Source organism: Gadus macrocephalus, chromosome 20, assembly GCF_031168955.1.
Source record: "Gadus macrocephalus chromosome 20, ASM3116895v1".
Lineage (NCBI taxonomy): Eukaryota > Metazoa > Chordata > Actinopteri > Gadiformes > Gadidae > Gadus > Gadus macrocephalus.
This window is the reverse complement of record NC_082401.1, coordinates 19,878,678-19,902,196: the sequence shown is the minus strand read 5'-3', so window position 1 is coordinate 19,902,196 and position 23,519 is coordinate 19,878,678. Positions and strand designations below refer to the sequence as shown.

General features: G+C 45.2%; 2 protein-coding genes across 3 annotated transcripts in view; both read left to right on the top strand.

Annotated features, from left to right (window-relative positions):
- The window catches only part of acvr2aa (activin A receptor type 2Aa), a 35,162-nt gene extending 28,441 nt beyond the window's left edge, over positions 1-6,721 (top strand). For both annotated transcript variants that reach the window (XM_060040700.1, XM_060040699.1), the window contains 2 exons: positions 516-646; positions 2,067-6,721. In XM_060040700.1, coding sequence (XP_059896683.1) covers positions 516-646; positions 2,067-2,261 — 326 coding nt within the window. In that variant the 3' untranslated portion in view covers positions 2,262-6,721. The remainder of the gene's footprint in view (positions 1-515; positions 647-2,066) is intronic.
- Positions 6,722-12,210: 5,489 nt separating this feature from the next.
- On the top strand, positions 12,211-23,169 carry LOC132449103 (methyl-CpG-binding domain protein 5-like). The gene is made up of 9 exons (XM_060040708.1): positions 12,211-12,707; positions 14,511-14,613; positions 14,729-14,888; positions 15,186-17,357; positions 19,003-19,214; positions 19,330-20,328; positions 20,480-20,556; positions 20,671-20,746; positions 21,024-23,169. The coding sequence occupies exons 1-9, from the start codon at positions 12,586-12,588 to the stop codon at positions 21,081-21,083; spliced, it is 3,981 nt and encodes a 1,326-aa protein (XP_059896691.1). The 5' UTR covers positions 12,211-12,585; the 3' UTR covers positions 21,084-23,169.
- The last annotated feature ends 350 nt before the right edge of the window (positions 23,170-23,519 follow it).

Sequence of the window (23,519 nt, the reverse complement as noted above, 5' to 3'; positions counted from 1 at the left end):
GTTTGTGTTTCATCAAGGTTATATTTTCAAATTTGCATTGGTTTTGATTGGATTTATTAAGTCAATTGGAGTTTTCCCTTGAACCTACCTCAACTAAAACCTCTCTATCTTTGCGCTACTTCACTTTATTGGCATCAAATATTGACCCGGGCACTCATTACCACAGAAATTAAATCCTCCACCTGTGTTCTAGCTTTAATCACTCCCACCGAGTAGTGTCTACATAGATCAATGCCCTAGCAAAACAATCTCACTGGTGTCATCTTTCTTTCTGTACCAAGATTACATATAATAGCCCTTTCCGTTTTGGGGTAATGCTCTGTTTACTTTGGGTTTGTTATTTTCAGAAAAACAACTCAGAAATAGGCCCAGCGATGAAGAGGTTAAACCACTGCTGTTCTTTGAATTTCATCATCACCCCTCGAGTGTCCACCTATAAAATGTAGCCTGTGTTTTCGTGGCACGCACACAAATGCTCTGGCAGTGTTGTGACCCAGCCGTCTCTGCTCCGCCAGGCCCAGTCGACGAGTACATGCTGCCCTTTGAGGAGGAGGTGGGCCAGCACCCGTCGCTGGAGGACATGCAGGACGTGGTGGTCCACAAGAAGCTGAGGCCCACGCTCAGGGAGTGCTGGCAGAAACACAGCGTGAGTACAACCACAAACACAGTGTGTGTGTGTGTGTGTGTGTGTGTGTGTGTGTGTGTGTGTGTGTGTGTGTGTGTGTGTGTGTGTGTGTGTGTGTGTGTGTGTGTGTGTGTGTGTGTGTGTGTGTGTGTGTGTGTGTGTGTGTGTGTGTGGGCTTTGACGAGGGTTGGGGGGTTGTGTGTGTGTTGAGGACCACAGCACTATGTGGTTGGTTGTTAGAAAAACAGGTCACTGCCGTATTTTCTGGGCCAACAAAGTAGTTATTTTTAGGTGTAGCATTTTTATTTAGTTTTATTCGTTTTAGTGCTTCCATTGCCATCCACGCCAGCAGGTTGTAGGGTATCATTATTCTTGGGATGGAGCTGAGCGCTAACTAGCTCGCCTCACCCCAGAATAAATCATGTTGGCCACTGAGCCAGCACTTCAGTCGATCCCCTTGCCGGCTGTTATTTTATCCTTTTCAGCTTTTGTTTTTTCAGTACCAATTTGCTGCACAAGTAGAAATAAAAAAGGACCGGAAAAAACGTGTTGATGTTGCACCAGTAAACTGTAGGTGAACCTGCCGTGTGTTGATGTTGTTACAGTAAACTGTAGGTGAACCTGGGTCGGTTCCTGCAGCGAAATATAGCCCCCACTTTAACTGATAACTCAAACTTTGTGGCACCATTAGTGCCTACTAATGAGCGGACACTAGGTCTAACTAGTAGTATGTACAATACCGATAAATCATTACACGATCGTTATCGGTTTTACTTGGGCTTCTGGGTAAAGAAACGGATGGCAATGGCACCGTTGCATTTCGTCAGCTGATGATTAAGGCCTGTGGATTGCACGCTGTAATGGGCCTGTAGAGCTCAAAAAAACACAGCTTTGACGATCCCAAAATCGTAATGCTTGAGATCGCGATTTTCGGTCGAAAACGATAGATCGTTCAGCCCGCACTGATGCGGTCTTGGGGGATCCCTCGGTTTTATGCTGCGCAAATGTCCCTCCGCCGACCTCGCGCGCGTTTGCACCGAGTGCCCCGGCCACAGCTGCGGCTGCGGCTCCGGCTCGTCTTTCCCCTGAGGTCCCAGAGGGCTTCTCTTTTTATCCATATGAAGCAAGAATAACGAGCTAATGATCCCCCCCCCCCCTCAGACTGTGGGAACGCTGAACGCGTAAGTTCAGCCGCGCTGCTCAGCTACTCGTCTGACGTCGAGGGCCATAGTCAGTGCCGCATTACACGCGTCGATGAGAAAAGAGACCGCATCCCATAATCCTCCGAGGTATAAAAAGATACCGAAGCAGCATTGATATTCCTTTGGTATATTCTCGGCCCGGCGTTCGATCCCTTCCTCCTCAGCGATTGGGTCAGACGCAGATCCGTATGGGCGGTGTTGGGTCGGCTGACCGTTGCTTTCCTTTGCTCGTCCTGCAGGGCCTGGCCGCGCTGTGCGAGACCATCGAGGAGTGCTGGGACCACGAGGGGGAGGCGCGGCTGTCGGCCGGCTGCGTGGAGGAGCGCGTGGTGCAGATGCAGCGGCAGGCCAGCGTCACGGCGCCCGAGGAGATCGTCACGGTGGTCACCATGGTGACCAACGTGGACTACCCGCCCAAAGAGTCTAGCCTATGACTAGACTGAGAGAAACCCACCCCGGGACCGATTTTTAAAGTCAAATCGAAAAAAACTGACGATCGATCATTCAGGACCCCCCCCCACCAGACCCCCCTCCCCTCCCTGGCTGGCCCATGCGCGACCTCCCCCCCCCCCCCCCCCCCCTCTTCCCCCAACGAGCCAATGAGCCAATATGAGCCGTGGCACCTGGTGTTTCTTGGATTTCCTTTTTTCGGGTTTTTTCTTTTTATTCTTCATTTTTCGAGCCGCGTGCGTCACCGATTGTACACGGGAGTTGTCATCGTCGTCGTCACGATGCACCAAGTGGCGTCAGGGGAGGGGTCTCGCCCTCCCGCCCCCTGGCCGGGGGGAAGGCAGTGGAGGTCCTCTTCCTAAGCGCTTCCTGTTGCGTGGGAGGCTGTCGCGGCCCTGCGGACTAGATGGCGGGGGGCTACATGAACACAGAACTCCCCCTTCCACTGAGGTCCCCGCAGACCGGCACGACCCCCTGCTTACGATGGACAACGCTGTTTAACAGTTGCCACCCCCCCACCCACCCAACCCTTAAGACGGAAAGCTTCTGCAGGAAAAGGTACAAACTCCCAGGCAGATATTGGACTGAATCTTTTTCTAAGAAAAAGGTGGGAAGTGCATTACGGAAACGATTAATTTGAACTCGGTACGACGCAGGTCGAGCAGGGGGACAAAAAAGGGCGACTTGGGTTTTATGACACATTTGCTGGTTGTTTTTTTGTCTGTGTGTTTCTATGAATGACTATGTAATGCCAATAAGAAAACAGCTTCTGAATGTCTGTGTACCGCTGCTGTGTATATATATAATTATATATATAGTATATATACATACACAAACATGTCATACGACACTATAGGTGTATATCTATATCTATATAGATATATCTATATCTACATCTATCTCGAACAGTGAGACGGGTGTCAATGAAAAAGTGTGTAATAATCGTGGGTATTTATCCAGACTTGCGCGTGGGAACCTACCTTCAGTTTGTAGTTATCCCCCCTTCTCCCCTCATATCTCCCCAGGGAGACACCTGTGGGTTCAATTCAAAGGCAGGCAGTAGTCTTCTCTGGTGATCCCCTCAAAAACGACCCTGGAATCTGGCCTCTGCAAAAAGGGCGTTGTCAACGCGATCTTGGCCACTCTTTTTGTTTGTTTGTTTGTTTTGGGCTGTTCTTTTCCCCTCATCCTTCGTTCAACCTATAAATTCCGTCTCGCACGATGCTGAGAAAGCCATCTCCCTTTTCACCGGGAGCCGAGGTGTGTGGCTCTTTTGGACGCCCGAGAGCCGGTCACCGTGACAACTGCCTCCGCCGTAGCTCCTGTAAACAACAACGGCAACAGCAGCAGCAGCGGCTTCGGGTCAGCCAGGTGGCACCACCAGACTACTGTTCAACCAAAGAACCATGGGGCAGGGGAGGGGGGGCTTTCCTCACCGTCAGACTGGGAGCAGGGGCCGAAGAGACGGCGAAACACCGCCATCCACCACCTCAAAACAGCAGTACTCATGATTTTAAACCTCTCCTCAACCAGGTATACCTCAGTTTGACATTCTACGAAATGAAATGGTCTCTCCTTTCCTCAGGGGGGTTGGGGATTGTTAGCGTCGAAGAAAATTCAGAAAACACCTGTTTGCTAAAACAAGATTTTGGAAATGTATGAGGAGAGGAATGGAGAAATGGACAGATGGGAGTGAGGGACGAAGGGAGAGAGGAGACGTAGTCAAAGTATGCCAACGACAACACAGAAATAGCCATTCACAGACCAGTGTTTATTTTATTGTTTTGTTCAATTTTGTTTTTTTGCCTTTTTCCTAGTTTGTATATTTCCTTGTTGACCATCCCAGCCAGCCGACCTGTTTCAAATGTGACTCTGGCGGTTGTGGCTGTACCAAAATTGGAAGCCTCTTTTCAACTCCATGGAGACGAGAGAAAAAAAAATCCCTGCAAATATGAAATATCTTAGAGAAAAGGAATAATAATTGTAGGGTTGTGGTTCCATTTCACCATGTAACCAATGCCTTTTTGAGGTATTGTTTATCTTGTTTTGTTCTCTCCTATTCTTCTCTCAATGTTGATGCTAGCTATATATATATATATATATATATATATATATATATATATATAAAAAAAGGTGTGACTATGATGTCTGTTGTAAAGGAACTCCAGCCCATGCCCTTAGTTAATTGTTCCCACATTTTTATAAACTGAGCTTTCTTCACCCCAACACCCCGGTACCGGTGCCGTCGCTGCTCGGCTGCGAGCGCTCCCCCGGTCGTCTTTCAAGATGTCTCAGGAAACATCCCATCGTCGTCGTCCCCACCACCCGACTCTTCGCCCGCTCATTCTTGTGCCGCATCTGGCTCCCACCGCGGTGTCTGAAGAGCAGCAGAAGTTGTGCAAATATGTATTAAAAGAAAAAGAGAAGAATGGGGATTCTCAATCCATCCCACCTCTTCCCCCTCTTCCGGTAGGGCAGGTGGTCGAGCCTTGGTGGTTATGGCTCAGGATATGATTTGCTGCTGGAGTCAGGTACCAGATACTTTTTTTTTTTTGGTTCGTTCCTTCGTTTCTACCCTTCGCCAACGTTGGCCGCTTGGCGTCCTTGTGACCCAAGGCCAATGCGTATTTAGATCTGTGCTGATTTAATGCTATGGTCAGGATAAAGAACGCCCTGTCGGCCCCTGTGTCGACGACCATCACATCCACACCTCACATCCACCCCCCCATCGCAAGAAAGCAGAACCGGGATGGCCTGGAAAGGAAAACACAGAGACGCACTACTTTATGGCTGGATATCGCTGGCTGCTAGGCATGTTAGCCGGAACACGTGAGCGGCTCATTGCTGCGCTCCCCTCACCTCCCCCCCCCCCCCCCCCTCTGACGTTGAAAACCTTGGAGTTATTCAGGGATCTGACGCTCAAGTTTCCTCCACTGTATGCAATCAAAGGTTGGAGCAAACTAAATCCTATACCAACTTTCACGACACTATCGTTTTTTTGTCTTCTTTCTCTCATTTGTATTTTTTCTTTGGGTTTTCTGCAAACTCATTGACATGTAGACATCCTCTGGTTGTACAGAGCATCAGCTTCATGGATACCTGGACATGAATCAGCAAATGTGCCGGGTTCAGTTATGGCCACCGCAGCACAGAGAAATCCTCATTGCTTAATGTGTGTACGTATGTTTCTTTGGTTTCTTTTGCTCATTCAAGAGATTCACTACAAGTGGCACCCCACGACACAAGATTTGCTGAATCTCACAGGGAGCTAGCTTAGCATTTCTGAACTCCCTGTGACCAGAACTGCTGGGTGCAATTGTGGGTGAAAAGCCAATAAGTTTGTAAGATCCAGGAAAGAGTTGTATTCTAATTTTTTCATTTTCTTTTTTTTTTTGCAACTGCTGCCATTGTCATATAACTCATGATAATATTGTATTATTCCTAGCACGGATGCAAAAGGTTGACAGTCTGAAGAAAAGGAAAAGTGCTCCGTGTTTCACCTCACGACTCACACAAACTGCTGCCACTCCCCAAACCACTCCCCAAACCTCACCCCCCTTTTCCGCCCAATCAGTTCTGTGTAGACGCAAAATCCCACACGGTTTTTCATGTGACCTGGGAGTGTGACATGCTTTTTGTGTCACGGCCTTCACAGTACAACAGTTCAACAAAAAGCCAAACCCCGCTCCCTCTTTCTCTCTCCTGACAATATTAGTAAATGACTCGATGGACAATGCACAGTATGTACATATGAATGTTGTGTTAGATTGTGAATTTAGCATGAGGTTCTTTTTTTTATGGTCTCAAGGCAAAAAAATCTTTATAATGTTAATATTAAAGAATTATGTTGTTTATTTTATAAGTCTATGGTATTTTAGAAAAAGGAAAAAAAATATATACAAATGTTTTTTATTAATTTATGTCCAAGACTCAAAACACTAATCTTCCTCTAGGGGGAGCCGTGTGGAAAAGGGGTTTCCATATTGTTGGCGGTGATGTTTTGTTGCTCGCCAGAATGGACTCATTACTTACCTCATCTATCCCTACTGGTGCTCACCATGCCCGTGGCATCATAAGCAGATGACGGTGCCACATCAGAAAACAACTTGCGACATCTGACCACCCGTTCTTATTTCATCGTTTTCCTGACACCGCCCTCCACACCCCCCCCCCCCCCCCCCCCCTCTCACACAACACTTTTTTTGAGACACTAATTAGGACTTCGCTAAACACAGGGAGTTTATTCAATCGTCTATACATGGCCATGCCCATTGTTAGGAAACATGCCATCTTGTATCTCATTTTTCTTCATTTTGTTGCAAGTATTAAACAAACTTGTTTCAGGGCTTGGTTGGAAGTGATTGTTGAATATTGTACAGAAGAAAATGTATGCTACCCCCCCAACTCCCTTTCTCCCAAAATAAAGTATAGTGACTGCTCTATACACTGCCTTTTGAGATTTGTTTTTCAGTGACTCCCCTGCTGTCCCAACACTATTCACTCACTAGTTTCCTTTGGTGCTAAATGTTATAAATTACAAACAAAATAGTTAAATTGTGTGGCACAAATTCAATTCTGGTGTATATCATTTGCCAAGTATTCAATATATTATTTGGCAGGAGTTTTAAACATATTCTTAGTTAAGAATATAATTATGTTCACAACAGTTGTGAACATAATTATGTTTTCAAACATAATTTCAACACATTTCAAACAGACCTATAAACCAGTTTAGTTCATTTAGAAGTTCCCTGGCTTCCAATGATAATCTATTCAATCTTTTTATATTTTTTTTTACCCGTTTTTTTACTAAATTCTCATTTAAAACAAATCCAATATTATAAACAAGATATCCAAGAAAAAAGGTATCTTGTCATGGATGTTTATTTTTCCTCACTAGGTGGCAGCATTTGCGCATTCTCGACCTTAATTCATATTAGTTAGCTTTTTATAATTATTAACTTTACTATGAAACCACGAACCTACTGGGAATAAGTTAAAATATTTGGACATGGCAAGTGCCGTCATAACTTGCCACATTAACAAGTCATTATACCAATATGACCATTGATGGAATGGGAAATTCAACAGATCAAGATTGAATTCTATAAAATGTCCGTTTTTTAAGACTCTGCCAATTTCATTTGCCGTAACTCCAGCACTAGCATCGATGTAGGGTTGCATCTTGCTGCATTTATTTTAAACTATCTGAATTTAATTTCATCGAGGCGGTTTATTCTATTTTTCTATACCATCAGCCTGAGCCATGAGACATCTCCCTGGGCCTCAAAAGCAGTTATTAGCAAATCAATTTCCGGTTATTGGTTCTTGAATTTCACATTAAAAGTAGGATTAAAAAATGATTTAAAAGGCTTCTCTGTCGATTTACGTTTCCCCCGTCCTTATCCTTGTCTCTCTTGCCATTACTATAATCTGAAAATAAAATAATATAGTCATTTGACCACCTCAGGAGGCCTACTACTGTAAGTCATAGTATACATAAGATCCACATTTTTGTAGAGCTTGATAGTAGGGCTCAAAAGAAGCAGGACTAGTTTCAATGGCAAGCAGGGTCTGGTTGGTCATTATTTAGCTCATGAATATTATGTGGTGAATCGGATTTCCAATTATCCATCACCTTCTCAGCAGCATCATAGAACTAGTCCTGTCCTACAGAAGATTACAACTTTGCGTTTCTTTTTAATATTTATTTTTTCTTGAATATTTCAAATTCCTATATTACTTGCATCGCTAGGCTAATTAAGTATTGCTATTTAGAAACATCTGACAACTTCATAGAGGTGGAGACCAGGAGGCGTGTTTCCAATGATAGGGAACTTCCGAGACTTCTCTCAACAATTAATATGAGGCTGCATACGTGCTACTAAAACCATTTCATGACATCAGAAACCCCAGTCACTGCTGCAGACACTACAGTCGCGTACAGGAAAGCTCCGGTTGGGCAGCATCAGCTCTCACAACAGTTCATTAATTTGCATTAAGCGTAGCTGTTTCCCATGGGCTGCTGAACTTTGAATTAGTTGATTAGAGGTTAATGTATTTCGATTTGGATAAACCTGAATCTGAGCACTGCAACAGGAAAGGAAGCACAGACATAACTGTGAACTATAGTTTGTGCTTCTTTGTCAAGGGTAAGTTTCTTGATAAAATTATTCCTATAAAACATCCAGGGGATTGGGGCCCCTCAGATATTATTTTTTTATTTGACTATGTCCAACCATTATAGTGTGTACAGTTTTGTTTTGTGTTCGTCAGCAAGACACAACGGATTCACACACACTTCCATGAAATCGGCAAGAATAAAATATCGGGGCAATAACAATGACATGGACAATATTGTGAACCTGAGTTTATTACCAACACGCCCTTATTTTGAAAATCCCGGCCGTCGTGACCATTCTTTATAGCTTGACAAAGAGCGTTACGCGTAAACGAAGATTAGATGGGAAGAAAGAGGTGTTCTACTTCAATACAGTGTGCATATTGGACTGGTGAGTGAAAATCTCTCAAATATCTTATGTTATACTTGTGTTTCCAACTAAACTCGTTTCAAAATGCACTCAAATAGATTTTACAGAGGTCATTGTCTTTGTACCAAGCTCATGAGATATGGGGGATCCTGACTTTGTGGCTTGTAATAACGTGCCTGACTGATTGTTACATTTTTCCTAGTTTTGTCTTAATTCCCCATGGCTCAACTATTGTGCCTGATTTGTACGCGAAGGACTTGACCCGATATAGGCAGAGTGCTCTCTGGTTGTTGTTCCTGTAGCCGTCCAGCTAGCTAGTCCTCATTTGAGGTTATCAAGACTAATGTTTCATGAACATTGTCGTTGGATTACGTGATCCATGATTAGTTTCATCAAGTGTTCAACACTCAGAAATACGAAGATGGCTGTCTGTTTTGCAAACGCCACCATAGTATTCCTGGTTATTTTTCCTAACCTGCATCCCACGAAGTTTAACTGATTAGCTCGGCGGTATTGCAGATGTTTTTCTCCTAGCTAAGCCTGCTAACGTTTGCCGCAAATTAGCCCGGCTTTAGAATACGCTTCTGTGTGAAATATGTTTGTTTACCATATGCATGCATGCATGCATACATATGTATGTAAATGTGTCCGGATATATTGCACTACTGCATGCGTTAATGCATTGAACGCGAGTGTTTCAGCACCAGGATATATGTTGGTATAATGGTTGCTGCGTGATCCTTCTTGATCTGCCAGAAAAGGTCGGTCTTTTTCATGGACTGTGCCTCAAATTCAGATTTGTGGGGGGAAAAAAGAGCTGCGGATTCCACATCGTATAACGACATGCATTTGCCACTCTTACTGTCGTTTCAGGCTTCTACATAGGGGAGCTTTTATTGGGGACCAAACGCGTCTCTGCTTTAAATTATTCAAACCCAATACAAAAATAAAGACAGAATTCCCTCGTTAAGAGAAAACTATATTATGTTTTTATCCCTGGAATTGTAAAATGCCATGTCGTATATTATTGGCAGCACCGACTGCTCCTCGGATTGCCACGGCCACTAGTTTGGCTGCACAGCCCACAGCCAGCATCCATAACTTCTGGCAGCAAATGGAATTTTGAGATTTATGATTTGGAGAGAACAAGGCTTGCTGCACTATCTGTTCTCTTGCAAGGCAAAGAGGTGGTGGCTTCGTGTTGTTGCTATGCTGGATGCAGTCACTCATGCTAGACAGTAGGTTTTCTAATCTGGATAAAATATTCCTTTGCCTGCATTCCATTTTTGCAGAAAAAAAAAAGGGTTTGCGAAGTCTGAACTATTTAACTAGAGTTCAATTATTACAAATATTTTCTTCTCATTAATTCGTCTGTGTTGCACTTAATGGCAATTCCTGTATTATTAGTATTTCTCTTTCCGCATCGTACAGTATCCCTTGTTTGTTCTATGTGACATGCAGAGACTAGCGTTTCTCTGCAAAAAGATCCATCGCCAAAATAGTTACTGTTGGATCTCTGACTGACCCCCCCACCCCCACCCCCACCTCCTTCATCCCCTTGGGACTGCCTGCCTACCTTGCAACCAAGGCAGCAACCTGTCCTATTTTTTCAACTCTCTCTTTCTCTCCAGGCATTGAGCACTGGTAGGACACCAGGGTGCTTGCTCTGCTCATGTGTGGCTACTGTGTCTTGCCAAAAATAGTATGGCGAGACACACTATGATCTGTTGCCTTGTCTTGCTGCTGTGCAATCAGTGTTAGTCACAGGTAGGCGACTAGGCGTCCTAGCAGTTGGCCTATCAGTCGTTTGCACAGCAGTGAGCCTGCAGCATTAAGCAGGTGTATGTTGTAGTAGTGAAAACTGAAAAATTGCATTATAGTAGCATACAATTATGGTAGGAGGCTAGATATTATGTGGGGTTTGAAAAAGGTATTATGGAAGACCATAATTGTCTGTGTATATGTAATGCTTCAGTAAAGTAACAATATGTTTAATTAAATGGGATGAGCAAAACAAAGTAGCACACTTCCAAGGTACTGTCAATCTTTTTATTTGATCATGGAAATATTTCAATATTTTTTTTGCAATGATATTGCATATCTAGTTGGTTTTTCATCCATTTACAATTCCCCTCCCAACCTTGTTTTTCTGGGTCACGCTTTAATGTTAAATTGAACAGTTACTCCGCCGTTACCTTGGACCAGGGCTATTTACACCATTCAAGAATCAAATGGTAGTGTTAGGTTTTTAATGGTTCTGATTTTAAATGCGCACCATGAATGACATGGAAAAGCAAGTTGCATATGATTTACTACTATTCCCTCAAATATATATTTGTATAAAATATAGATGTATATACATTTGGGTTGTTACACACACGTATGCATGAGATGAATGGAAGTACAGCTCTTTAAATAACAGACCATCTCACCTATGGAAGCTGGTGTATTCTCAAAAACACCCAGTCTGAGTATCGGCAGACGTAACAACCATTTGACCAGAACGGCGTTACATCTGGGGATCAGTATTCAAAACGAGAATGCTTGTGCTTTGTACGCTGCAGGATTGATGGTGGGGGGGGGAGGGGGGGGGTTGTATATGTCAGAATAGGAGATATTTGCCTTAATCTGATCTACACACAGTGGATGGCGTTAACTAGGAAAATGTACATTTATTTTCCATTTTGTCATGCATGCTGATATGTATCATAAATATATATAACTGTTTTTTTAGCACTTAATTAACAATCTGATGATGAATTCCGTAAATAGGGGTGGATTTGATTACGCGATTGTGATAGATCCCTGTAGGTCCATCTGCCCAAGGAAGCAGCCGCTGCTCGCTGTGACTGAAAAAGGAAACTGCCAGGGGACTTAGTCATACCTTTGTCACCACCACTGTAAAAAGAAAATACCCGTCTATCTTCACCCATCCCCCCCGTTTTAATCTAGCCCCTGGCTTGGCTGTAGCCTTATGATGAGATCACCAGTGGCAACAAGATGGTAATATTCCTCCAGTGCATTCTTTATTGGCTTTCTGTCAGCCACCGCCCCTTCAGCCTTGGAAGATCTGAGGAGCCCTCTTGACTTCTTGTTGTTCATGCTGGTGTGGGGTTGCAGATTGTTGGTTTTTCATATATTTATCTCAAGTGATCCTTACTAGCATATAATATCGAAAGATTTATAATTATCTTGGTAAATTAAGATGTTTCTGTTTTCTCCACAGATGTGTTGCTTGCCATCCAGAGGCGGACGTTTTGAGTCCATCTCAAAGCTTCTCTTTGAGCCATCTAACAGTGGAGTGGACTTTTGACGATCTCCATCATAACGCTGTGAAGCGTGGGGCCTTCCTCAGTTCTTCGCCTTAATACAGAAATTTAAAGGGACATCAAATTGAAGCTGATGTCATTCCTAACCAAGTGACTGCCGTGGTTAGCCCAGTCAGCAGGCCTACTGTTGGTGCTCCACCAGAGAGAGAGAGAGGGGGACATCATCTAATCCTTGCAACTCTTTCAACATGACCAGGGCAACGCAGTCAATCGCCAGTCACCGGCTCCCTCTGTGAAAGTCAGAGGAACGGACGACTACAAAATGGACAAGAACATTGCTCGGGCTATTTATGGTTCTTCTGTCGTCAATAATATCAATCTAATATCAAATTACAACATTGGGGTGTCCATGCATATGCCTGTCCCAACCATGTCTACTCTGGATGGGTTCGCCGACATGCTCCAGGATGAGGCTCGGGCGGTCTGCTTCTAGTCCCACGAGGTTGTGATATTTGCTCTGGTGCGGTTCGAGCTCGTGGTGGACCTTCATGACAATGGACAGGACAGTCGCATATGGTGGCGGTGGCCCCTGCCCAGTGGGAAAGCCGCCAGCCCAGGTCCCCATTGGTTGGCAAAGAAAGATCCACCATGGAGGTGTCGTCTACATCAGGTAGGACTCGGCCATTCTCTACGGAACACAATGCCTGTTCGCTGTTGATTGATGCGTGTCAGTGTCTACTCAGGCATTTGTGTTCGAACAATTTGATCAGGAACCTACTGGTTTGATCTGGTCCTACTATATGTTTCGGGGATGAACCAAATCCCACACTTGCGAAATGGCTTTTCGAAATTGGGGAAAGGATCTGCCAGATATTAAGATATGTAATTATCGGTGAATAACACTGTATGATCCTGAACACTGAACGTATATTTCTGTGCAGTATTCTTCTTCTTGAGGCACAGAACTGCATGGATCCATCTTCCATCATCGACTTGGCTTTGTGTCTCTCTTTATGTCAAATGTAGAGTAAGCCTCCTCAAAAAGCACCCCTAGCTTAGCCTAGTAATTTGGAACCTGATGACATGATGATGCACCCAGTGAAGACCCAAATGTTACCCCAGGAAGTCAAAATGTTGCCTTTGCTGGCTAATCATCTTAGTTGGTTGAATTATAGTCTTCCACGGTCCGAGTTGCACGTAAATAGGGCAAGTCTAGAAAACCCTGGCAGAGTTCAACCTAAAGACGAGTGCTGAAGATAGAGTGTGACATTTCGAAATGGATCCAACAGGGAGGTTGTTCTGAACACTAGTAGTCATCCAGAGCTCATGTACACATGGCCATACCGACGACAGGTCGTAAGTAACTAACCCAGGCATGGCAAGCATGGCATTCAGTTGGCAGTGAGGGAAGCAAGAGCTGGGACATTATGACTGATCTCCCGCTCGGTCTTCCTTTCTCATCATTCAGTCTTTTTAGTACATCTCGATTTAAAATAATGTCTTTTTTTTTTTTTTAAAGAAAGCCTGCAAACCTTGATTTCTGTGACCTTTGTTATGCAAACTGCTTCTCAAATTGTTCTGCGTGCCATCATCTTCCAGGGCCGGAACATCCAGTGGGGTCATTTTATAAGCACCATAAAATAAACTTGGATGAATGAGGTTTTAGAAAATTGCCATCTCTGTCATGAGCTACGATGCTGCCAAATGGTATATTCACATATATTACCCACCCCCTCAATTTCAACCGTTCTTGTGTGGGTTTTTAATTTAACTCTGAAGCCAACTTTTTGTAAAGGCGGCTGAAATGGCTTTTGTCTCGTCTGTCACAGCTCCCTAGTTCGGATGTTCTCAAACTCTCGCTCGCTCTCTCTTTGCCCTTTAATCCGCCTTTTACATGTAGCTCGGTTTGGCGGGGTTGTCATGTAAGAAGAACTATTTTGACCTTTTCTTTATGAATGTCCTAAAATAATACAGCCAGTGTTGCGGCTCTGGGCCAGTGGCTGTGGGGAAGCGTGCTCTGGGGTGTGGTATTGTCTCAGGCTGCTGAGCCTGTCAAGTGCTAGTCCCTCTGCATGAGCAATCAAACAGACCCACACTGCCTTGCGGAGGATTCTCCTCTATGCCATATCCACTGATATATAAATGGACATGCATCCACTAATATTGAGAAGTTTTCATAATCCCTTTATCTTGGGGCTATATATACATACAGTTGTATACTTTCAGCTTATTACATTTTCGTGACGCATGACAAATATTTGTTTTTCTTTTATCGGGCAAAGTTAATCATAGAACTGAAGATAGTTTTGCGTGACTTCCTCCTAAGATTTTTTTGTTTTAGTTTTGGATCCATTTTTCCCAATGCTAAAAACATATTCTTGTCAATCTCGGCCGTGCTGTGGTTGTGCGTGTTTGTGTGCATAGAAGCATTGTGATTGGCTGATCACTCACCACTTCCCCATCCTCTCCACAGCCCGAGTGGCTCGGTGCTAGCCTGTCTGGAACAAGCCAAGAGCTACCTCCAGACCGATGGAACCTGCAAGTGTGGCCTGGAGTGTCCCCTCATCCTTCATAAGGTCAGTGCCTTGGCACGTGTGCGTTGTGTAAACCTCTCGCTGGCCCTTCTTCTCGTACATTTGCTGCATTCCAAGTGTTGCCTTGTCGTCAGCGTTCTCTCCCGCCTCCTCCCAGGTGTTCAACTTTGACCCGGGCGCTGCCGTCACGCAGAGGACCGCCGAGGATGTTAAAGCAGACTCTGCCGTCACCAAGCTCTGCATACACAAGAGGAAGATCATCGCCGTGGCAACCCTGCACAGGAGCATGGAGTCCCAGATTTCCAGTAGAAACGCTGGTATGTTTGGATTCTTTGCGCGCGCGTGTGTGTGTGTGTGTGTGTGTGTGTGTGTGTGTGTGTGTGTGTACGTTATTCACTTACAATCGTGTGTTGGATATTGTATAAATGCATGTCATATTGTCTATCAATTTGATCACATTTATAGAAAACACGCACACCTGTCCAAAGACGGCCATAGAAATAGGTCAACTAGGCACCCCCTGCATACATCAGTCAGGCTGTAACACAGCTTCGCCGATCTTTCCCTTTTTCTTTACTGGCTTTGGATAAGCTTATTTATTTTTCACCTTGCAGGTGGTTGTCACATTGGTTCTTTGAATCCTCAAGCAATAAGGAAGGATCTGCGCAACGGTCCCTCCAACACGATCCCCTCCGACGGCAACAATTCCTACAAACTGCCGATGTCTGGTCCCCCGCACTACGTACACAAACACCAACTGGGCTCCCCACCCCAAAGGGACGCGTACGCACACCAGTCCAGGTTGAGACCCGGCGTCGGTGACCTCAACGCCCAAAGGTCGCCGTATCGCAACAACCATCACAGCGGCTTACTCAGCCCCCCAGCAAGCACCACGTGTAGCGCCCAGCATTACGCGGACCGGACCCCCTTTCTCAGGAGCCCCGAGTCTGCTGCGCTCAGTTTTCACGGCGCCCCCAGCCCCGGCTCCGGCCACGTGAACGGTGAGCGCTTCGGCCCCCTCTCCCCGCCCAGTGTCATGGTGCACGGCCCGCCCTCCTCCAGCCAGCTGGCCTGTGCCCTCGCCGGAAGAACCAGCATCTCCTCGTCGCCTTCGATGCACACCAAAAGCCCAAACAGGCAGCGATCGCCCTGCAGCTTCCCCCAGAACACAGACTACACCCATAAATCCCCCTTGTCGTCAAACGCCCAGCAGCAGCAGCAGCAGCAGCAGCAGCAGCAGCAGCAGCAGCAGCAGCAGCACCACCACCACCCCCAGGTCCTACAGCACGCCCCCTACGTTGTGCAGAAGAGATGCATGAGCTCCTCTGAAAAGGACCCCCTCGGCATACTGGACCCGATACCGAGCCTCTTAGACTTTCACGACCAAGCCGTCCCCACACCCTCCAGACTCCAGGTCAATAACCATCCTCAAGGGGCGTCTGTGCACGCCCCTCCTGCCATCGTCCCCTTGCCTAGTAATCTCCCCATGCCGGCGGTGAAGTCTGGAGTGGCTGGGCCTGGGCCTGGCCCGAGAGGCCAGCAACACCCCGCGCTGTCGTCCATTTCATCTTCACCCGTTAGATCTCCAGTACACATGGCAGCCCCACCTGCACCCGTTAGGTTAAAGGAGCTCTCTTTGCACCAACACGCGTCCGTTGCCTCCTCGCATTACGGTAGTGTCGCCCTGGCTTCACAGGTGCCATCGCAGCAGCAGCAGCAGCAGCAGCAGCCTTCCCGGTCTTTGCAGGGGCCCGTTTCATCCCCAAAGACCTCCGTGCCGCTCCATCACATGGCCGAGTCTGTGATCCAGCCACTAGTAGCAATAAACACTGGTGGCGGCGGTGTGCATTCTGAGTCCATACGCCTTCCTCCCCCCAGAGCCGACGGCCTCAATCAAGCGAGGCTCCCTCTGAAGACGGGCCCGCGCCAACTCGACCGACAGAATCCTCCCACCTTCCCAGCCAGTAGTCTACTGTCCGCGGCGGCCAAAGCTCAGCTCGTCCATCAAAACAACCTGGGCGGCAGCTCGGGTCACCCTGGGTTGGTCGGGGGCGGCAGGCAGCCGTACAGCGAGGGATGTGGCAGTCTGGAGCCCCAGTATCTACGCGGCGCCGGAGTCGGAGAGGGCCAGAGCGGAAGAGCGGCGCTCCGAGACAAACTCATGTCCCAGCGGCGAGGGGCGCAGCGCAAGCGGAACCCCCCCGCCGAGCCCGACGGGAACATGTCCTTCCATATGAACATGCAGCACGGCCCCAGTTCGCACGGCTATCCAGAGCCCACGAAAAGGCCCTTGCAGCAAGTGGCAAACGACGATGTGTCAATGGCACCACTTGTCCAACCTATTAGCAATCAGCTGGAAGCCCAGAATGGACTGAGCCATGCGTGTCAACCACTGCCCTTGCCTGGCAAACCGCTGTTTTTTGAGGATAGTGTGCCTTCATTGTCAAACATGCAGAACGTGCATGGACCCCTTCATCTCCAAATTAGAGACATCGCAGGCTATCGGAACTTCAGCAAAGACTGTCGTGATGATCAGGGGGAGCCCCGGAACATGGAACAGTTTGCACGTCAAGTGAATCAAACGCACAATCTGCCTTTTGTTGGGAATATAAGGACCCTGAGTTACGGCGGACATGAAGTGGAAGGGTCCATATGTAACCAAAACTCTCAGCCACCACAAATGGGTCATCATGTAAAACAGTCCCAGGGCGGCCTCGGTTTTAAAGATGGAACAGGATTTCCTCCGGTGATGTCCAATGGTGGTTTCGAAATGTACCCCGAATCAGGTAACCCATTTATCCAAAGTATTGGCCAAAACATTGTAGATGTTCCTCCATGAAGGAATTAAATACGGAATATATTTTTTTTTCTATGGGATACTTTATTTTTACCCTCTATTGAGCAATCAACATATCCCTCCCATTTTAGTCTAGGAATAAACCCCTTTTGTCCTTGTGTACTAGCTGTTTTCATCTCAATTCCATCATTTACATTTTTTCTTGCTTATTTTAAACATTGCAACAATACCCTACTCTAGGGCACAATTTGAATTTCCCATCATTTTTTATGGATCATATAGGGTTTTGTGAAGGCAATGGCAGTTTTCCTACCACTAAAAAGTTCCTTTAGTAACGTTAACATGACGGACTAGTTTATTATTCTTGTATCACTTCCTGGTCAACACATGTTTCATTAAAGGTGATGGCTAACTTGAGAGAAAACATTCATCACCACTGCGAATCGCGTGGCCGGAATACCCTGGGAAGTGGTCTTAGTGGCTTGGTTATCCTTTTTTTCATAGGGGAAATGCCAGCCTCAGAATATATGATCACAAACGCACAAGACAGTGATATACAGTGAAGGTTTATAGGTACCTAATTGAAGAAGGTGGATTTGTTTGGTTAAGTTGTAGTTTTTAGTATTTTTTTTCTCTTTCCTCAAGGATGAATTTGTTTAAATTTTTTTAATATCGGTTTAGAATTGGTAAAGATGTCTTGGGAATTTTAAATCTGACTGTAGTAACTTTGTAATGTCCCTAACCCGGTTTTCATAGCCTAGTTTGCCTGGGAAAAGCAGATCTCTTTTCAGCGTCGATCAGCCAAATTCATACACGCACCCCTCAACGTAGGATGCATTTCTCTCTCAATACAGGAGCTCCACACAAATGATCACACTCACTTCGCGTCCAAGCTCTGTGGATTCAGCACATGTCCTTCGCAAAACCACGAGTTAGCGGATCATGGTGGCCCCTTTGTTTGAGGTTTGTCATCCCGTTTTTGAAACCTTTTTGATTTGGCAGCAAAGCTCACCATTCCTTCTGTCACTGCTCTGTGAACACTGCCGCACACTATTTCTGTCTATGGTAGCCTAGGGACTGTCTGGAAAAGGTAAGGTTTGCATTCACTGGCGGAGAGTGTGAGAGGGTTTCTTTTGGCAAACCACTCTGTGTTTGCCTTGCCCCTGAATTTTATGTAATTTGTCCTGGTGAAGGTCTTTCTGATAGATAATTATTCAACTCCTGAGCTGTTGAGTTTATCTAAATGCTCAAAAAATATGATTTTCTTTTCCTCTCATTATTACATTGTCTAATATATGATTTCCGTGTCACTAATTCATTTCTTAACCCTCGTTTTTTTCCACATCATCTGCACATCATCCCTAGATTATAAATGTAACACAACCTCTTTACTAGTGTTACGCTAGCCTTGATACAGTTTTGTGCTTGAATTTAAATCCTACAACATTAGATGCTTGGATGGTCCAATATGCCTCTCTGGATCCTTCCAATACAGGACTCTATCGTGATGGGTCTTCCTTACCCTTTGCTTATGAACATGGTTTCTGTTTATCTTTACCTCTCATTTGACCCTTCCCTTTCTCCCTGCCCCCCCCCCCCCCCCTTCTGGGTCGTATCTTTTGCCACTTCCACAGGTAAGGCTCATTTCCTGGACTCGGCTTCAAGAAAACTCCAGAACGGTAGCCTGCGGCGCCGGCCACAGAAGCAACAGCCAAAGGACGCCTCGGGACAACTTCCTGCCCAGGCCGTGGACTTCCTCCAGTGCCCAGACAGCCTGTCATGTTGTGACTCCAATCGTCACCCGTGCTCCCCCAGCTCCACGAATGGCCTCCTCAGAACCTTCAAGGTCAGATGAATGTGTTGTTGTCATGACTTGGGTTGGTTAAAACCTGCCAAAGTATTGAAATCCACCTTCGCAATAGAATAGTTTCAATCTAATCTCTTGGGTTTTCTTGTGGTAGGTGAGTCTCGCTGAGAGGATACCACACCCTGCCGGCATGGTATCGGATCGACAGCAGGGCGTGGGTCTCCCGGATGCCATGTGCTTCCAGGCCAGCCAGCAGGACCTCTCCATAGCCCAGGGCGGGCCTCCGTGCACAGACGCGAACCCCACCAGCCAACGGGTCCGAGCCGGGTCGCGCGGGGAGGCCGTGTCGAGTGTCATCGTCCGTAATTGCGCGTTTTCGGCACCCCAAGCGGCCCCGCAGCTGGACCTCTCCCAGTCAGTCATTCACGGGTCGCCCCGCGCCTATCCCGACGAGGCCTCTCAACAACCGGCCGGGCCTCGACGGACCCCCGCCAAACTCAAGCACTCCAACGGCCTGCCCTCCGCCCCGGAGGCGCTGCTTCAGTTCGGCCGCGGCCCGCCGTGGAGCTCCGGTGCCAACGGGGGTCCGCCGTACGGGCTCAGCCAGGCCGAGAGGAGTCTGTCGCAGGCTCGGGCGCAGGACGGGAGCGGCTTCTACACAGAGTTTATGGCCAGACACGCCTTCCCCACGCCGCAGGAGCAGAGCCCCGCTCAGCTGAACGGTAACCACCCCAGGAACGGCCACCTCGGCCCAGCGAGGAGCGGAGCCCACGCGTCAGGCGGGGTCATCCAGTCCCCCGAGCGCTGCCCTGCTGCCGATGGCCGGCAAGCGTATTTTCCCAAGCGGTCCAACGGATATTTAAACGGTCAGCTCAACGGGAACTACGGTGGCGGCGGCGGCGGCGCGCGTGATGCAGGCCGCCTCAACGGGTCCTTTGTGCTGAATATTGCAGAAGGCCAGATGAGTGAAGAGCGCCTCGTGGGACCCGTCGGCCTGCATCACCCTGGGCGACCGTTGGCCCACAGACAACCGGCACAGCCCGGAGGAGATCTGCTGTGGGCCGGGGCCCCGAGCTTTCATCCCTGGCCCGGCAAGATGAAAATGGAGGGGCCGTCTTATCTCTGCAGTGTTGGTGAAATGATGCAAAGCAAGGTGAGGCGTTAACAATGCGCGATTGTTAATTTTTATTAAAAAAAAAAATTCATTCAACGCTTGGCTTGCTGTTTAAGTGATGGAAATTGTGTGTGAGGATAGACATATTTGACTCTGACAAAAGTTTTTATATTTTCTGGAAACCTTTCAGATGGAGCCTGTGAGATTTCACCAGACCTTGAAGGATGACCTGAACACATTGCACAAAGCTAATGGTATTCACCTGAGGTAAGTTGAAACTCCATGAATTGTATTAATCCATTTGCTGTCTCACAGTTAAAAGGACAACCATAAGCAATGAAATCATAGGTTTAATGTTGTGTATGTGTTTGTTTTTCGAAGTGCTGGGGCAGTAGACGACCACATGGAGGATGCTTTGCACAATGCAATGGGCCAGTGGCACAAATTTACAGCTAATGTGAGTCTAGTCTTATTTGGATTTGTTAAAATGGGTTGCTTGCATGATGACTCTGGTTACCATACGTTGTTGTAGGGAGTCCTATAGCTCTCGTTAGCTTGGAGCTAGTGGTGTCCCATGGGCTTTAAGGAAGAATGCTAATGCGCTTGCCACCATTACTCACACTATGACCAGTGTATTGTGTGAATAACGGCAGCAGAGCCAATGCGGGGGTAAAGCATTTCAAATGGATTTCAAACCTTATGTTTAACTGTGTTTTTTTAAACTGACTCCACAGGTAGGCCTAGATGGTGTACGGAAAGCCCCCAAAGCCAAAAAGAGGAAGATCTTTAGATGACAGGAACCTATCGATGGATTTTATTTATTTATTTATTTATTTTTGATTCTCTTCAAATGGATGGAAAGCTCCCCAATTGTATTTTGTATTTAATATGAGAAAAATTTCTGACTTCTGTGAAGCCACGACAGTTTGTGGAAGTTTACATATTTGGCACTATCCGGGGGACAAAACAACATAATTGTGTGAACTTGGTTGTTCTTGTGAGAATCGTCAAATTTGAACTACTGAATACCTACAGTTTCTTAGATCATGAAGATGGTATTCATATCAAATGGTTAGAGGGGCTGTAGGGAAGATTTGGTTTCCATTACTTTGTCATTGTACACACAAATGCCAGATCAATACATGTTATATAGCAAGAATAACATGCCTCTAAAGCTTTGAAATATTAAATGATATTCAAAAAACATGTGTTGCTTTGTTTACTAAATTGCCACATCCCTAAGGCTTGCATTAAAATGTGTTCCTAAAGCGGTTCAAACTATCCTTTAGTTGACTAAGATAAATCTAGGTTAGGAAGTTCTCAAGGTTTCCTCCATCACATAAATCTAGTGAAATTTGATTGAGTAAATGTGTTAAAAGCAACATTAGATCACCTTTTGTTAAAGCACAGATTTAGTCAACCGTGCTATTCCTTCAGTATTTACATTCTGCCTAAAATCTAAACCAACCAGTTGGACTGTTTCTCAATTAACCTGAATGTCCTCAAAAACAGACTATTATATTGCTTCACAGATTATTTTTGAACAGGTTATCGCGCAATTTCAAATACTGAATGGTGTCCCAATTTCTCCACTGCAAAGTTATTATTAACTTTTCATAAACTTCCCATTATCCATGTTCCTCGTGTGCTGCTTTAATTCCTTATTCATAAACTATATTAATGTGATGCGTTCTACTAAACTATAAAAAGTAAAGACAAAACCAAAGTAGAATTGTGAAGCGTGAACCATTTTCTAACAGCTGGTACATGATTGTCTGCACCTTGTAGCATTGTACTAACTTTAATAGGTGTCATATGAATCATACGATGCATTTTTTGTCAAAGACCATGCCTCATAATATTACTAAGGGTTTGTTTTCGGTCTCCAAATTCAGTTTTTGCCAATATCCCATCCACTAGCATAACAACTTTCTGCATATGTTCATATGTCCTCTTGCATAAAATGTTTGTCGATTTTCTAAACCCTATGCAGAGGTTCCTTCTGGTGTTTATCAATATATTTGGGAAACACTGATTTCCAAAGCTGTATTATCTATAAAGAGTGGTTGAATATCAAATCCCTGTTAATTAGATTTTCTTTTATCAGCCATACAGCCTGGGACTTGGCCCTAACACTATTATTGCTGTGCGATCTCAAATCATATACTGTTCTTGTGATTCTTTATTAAACTAATTTCAGGATGTCCTTTTATTGTAATATTTACAGTATTCAGAAAGCTGTAAGCATATAATTATACCCGACCCTTAATTATGTACTTCAACCCCCCCCCCCCCCCCACACACACACACACACACACACTTGCATATATCAGAGCTGGATGGTTGCATATATCAGAGCTGGATGGTCATTGACAGAGAAGCATTTTAATATCACGTAAGAAAATCCTCATCTTGTAACCAACCACATGAAGATAATCTAATTAACCTGGCTTATAGCCAATGTATCCTAATGAAAAAAAGGTAATACTTGAAGATCATGAATATATTGAAATACTTGAATATGACGATACGATAATTGAAGTGCATGTAAATGATCTCACTGATTCAATGAGTTTTACTGTAAATATTCTAAGTGATTGTATGCATATTACAATTTTAGTTTTGTCTTATTTTGAAATGAATGTTATACTAATTAAGGAAAGGAAAGGAAATCTACCCCATGTCGAAGATGGTGCTCTATATTTAAAATGTAAATTGTATATAATGTAATGTAATGTTATTTGTAAATGCCCATAATGTTCTACCCATTTATGAAATGTTCTTAATCAAATCCTATGGCATTTCACCATCTTATACAATTTTAAATAATGTTCGACTGCAACAGGAAATGTCTATTAAACCTATATTTTGTTACATAAATCTTCCAGTTACATTTATTCCAAAGTTTTTATGAAGAAAGAAAATATTGTCTTTACTTTATATTAAATGGTTGTATCAACTGAATCTTTTGTCATAAGTAAATCACAAAAATAATGATTGAGTAATTGTAATCTCCTTATTAAATCCCGAAATCGGATGGAATAACAGCACAGTAAAATAACCACGCCTGTAGTTGGGTATCCTGCTAACCCCTTAGAGTTAACACATGCTGCCTCATGCAGACTGAAACTGCTCATGTTTTTCAAGTATTACCTCAGCAGAAAACAATTCATCAATTTAAAGAATATTAATTTGGAAAGCATATTAAGGGGCTGGATTCCCAACAGAGA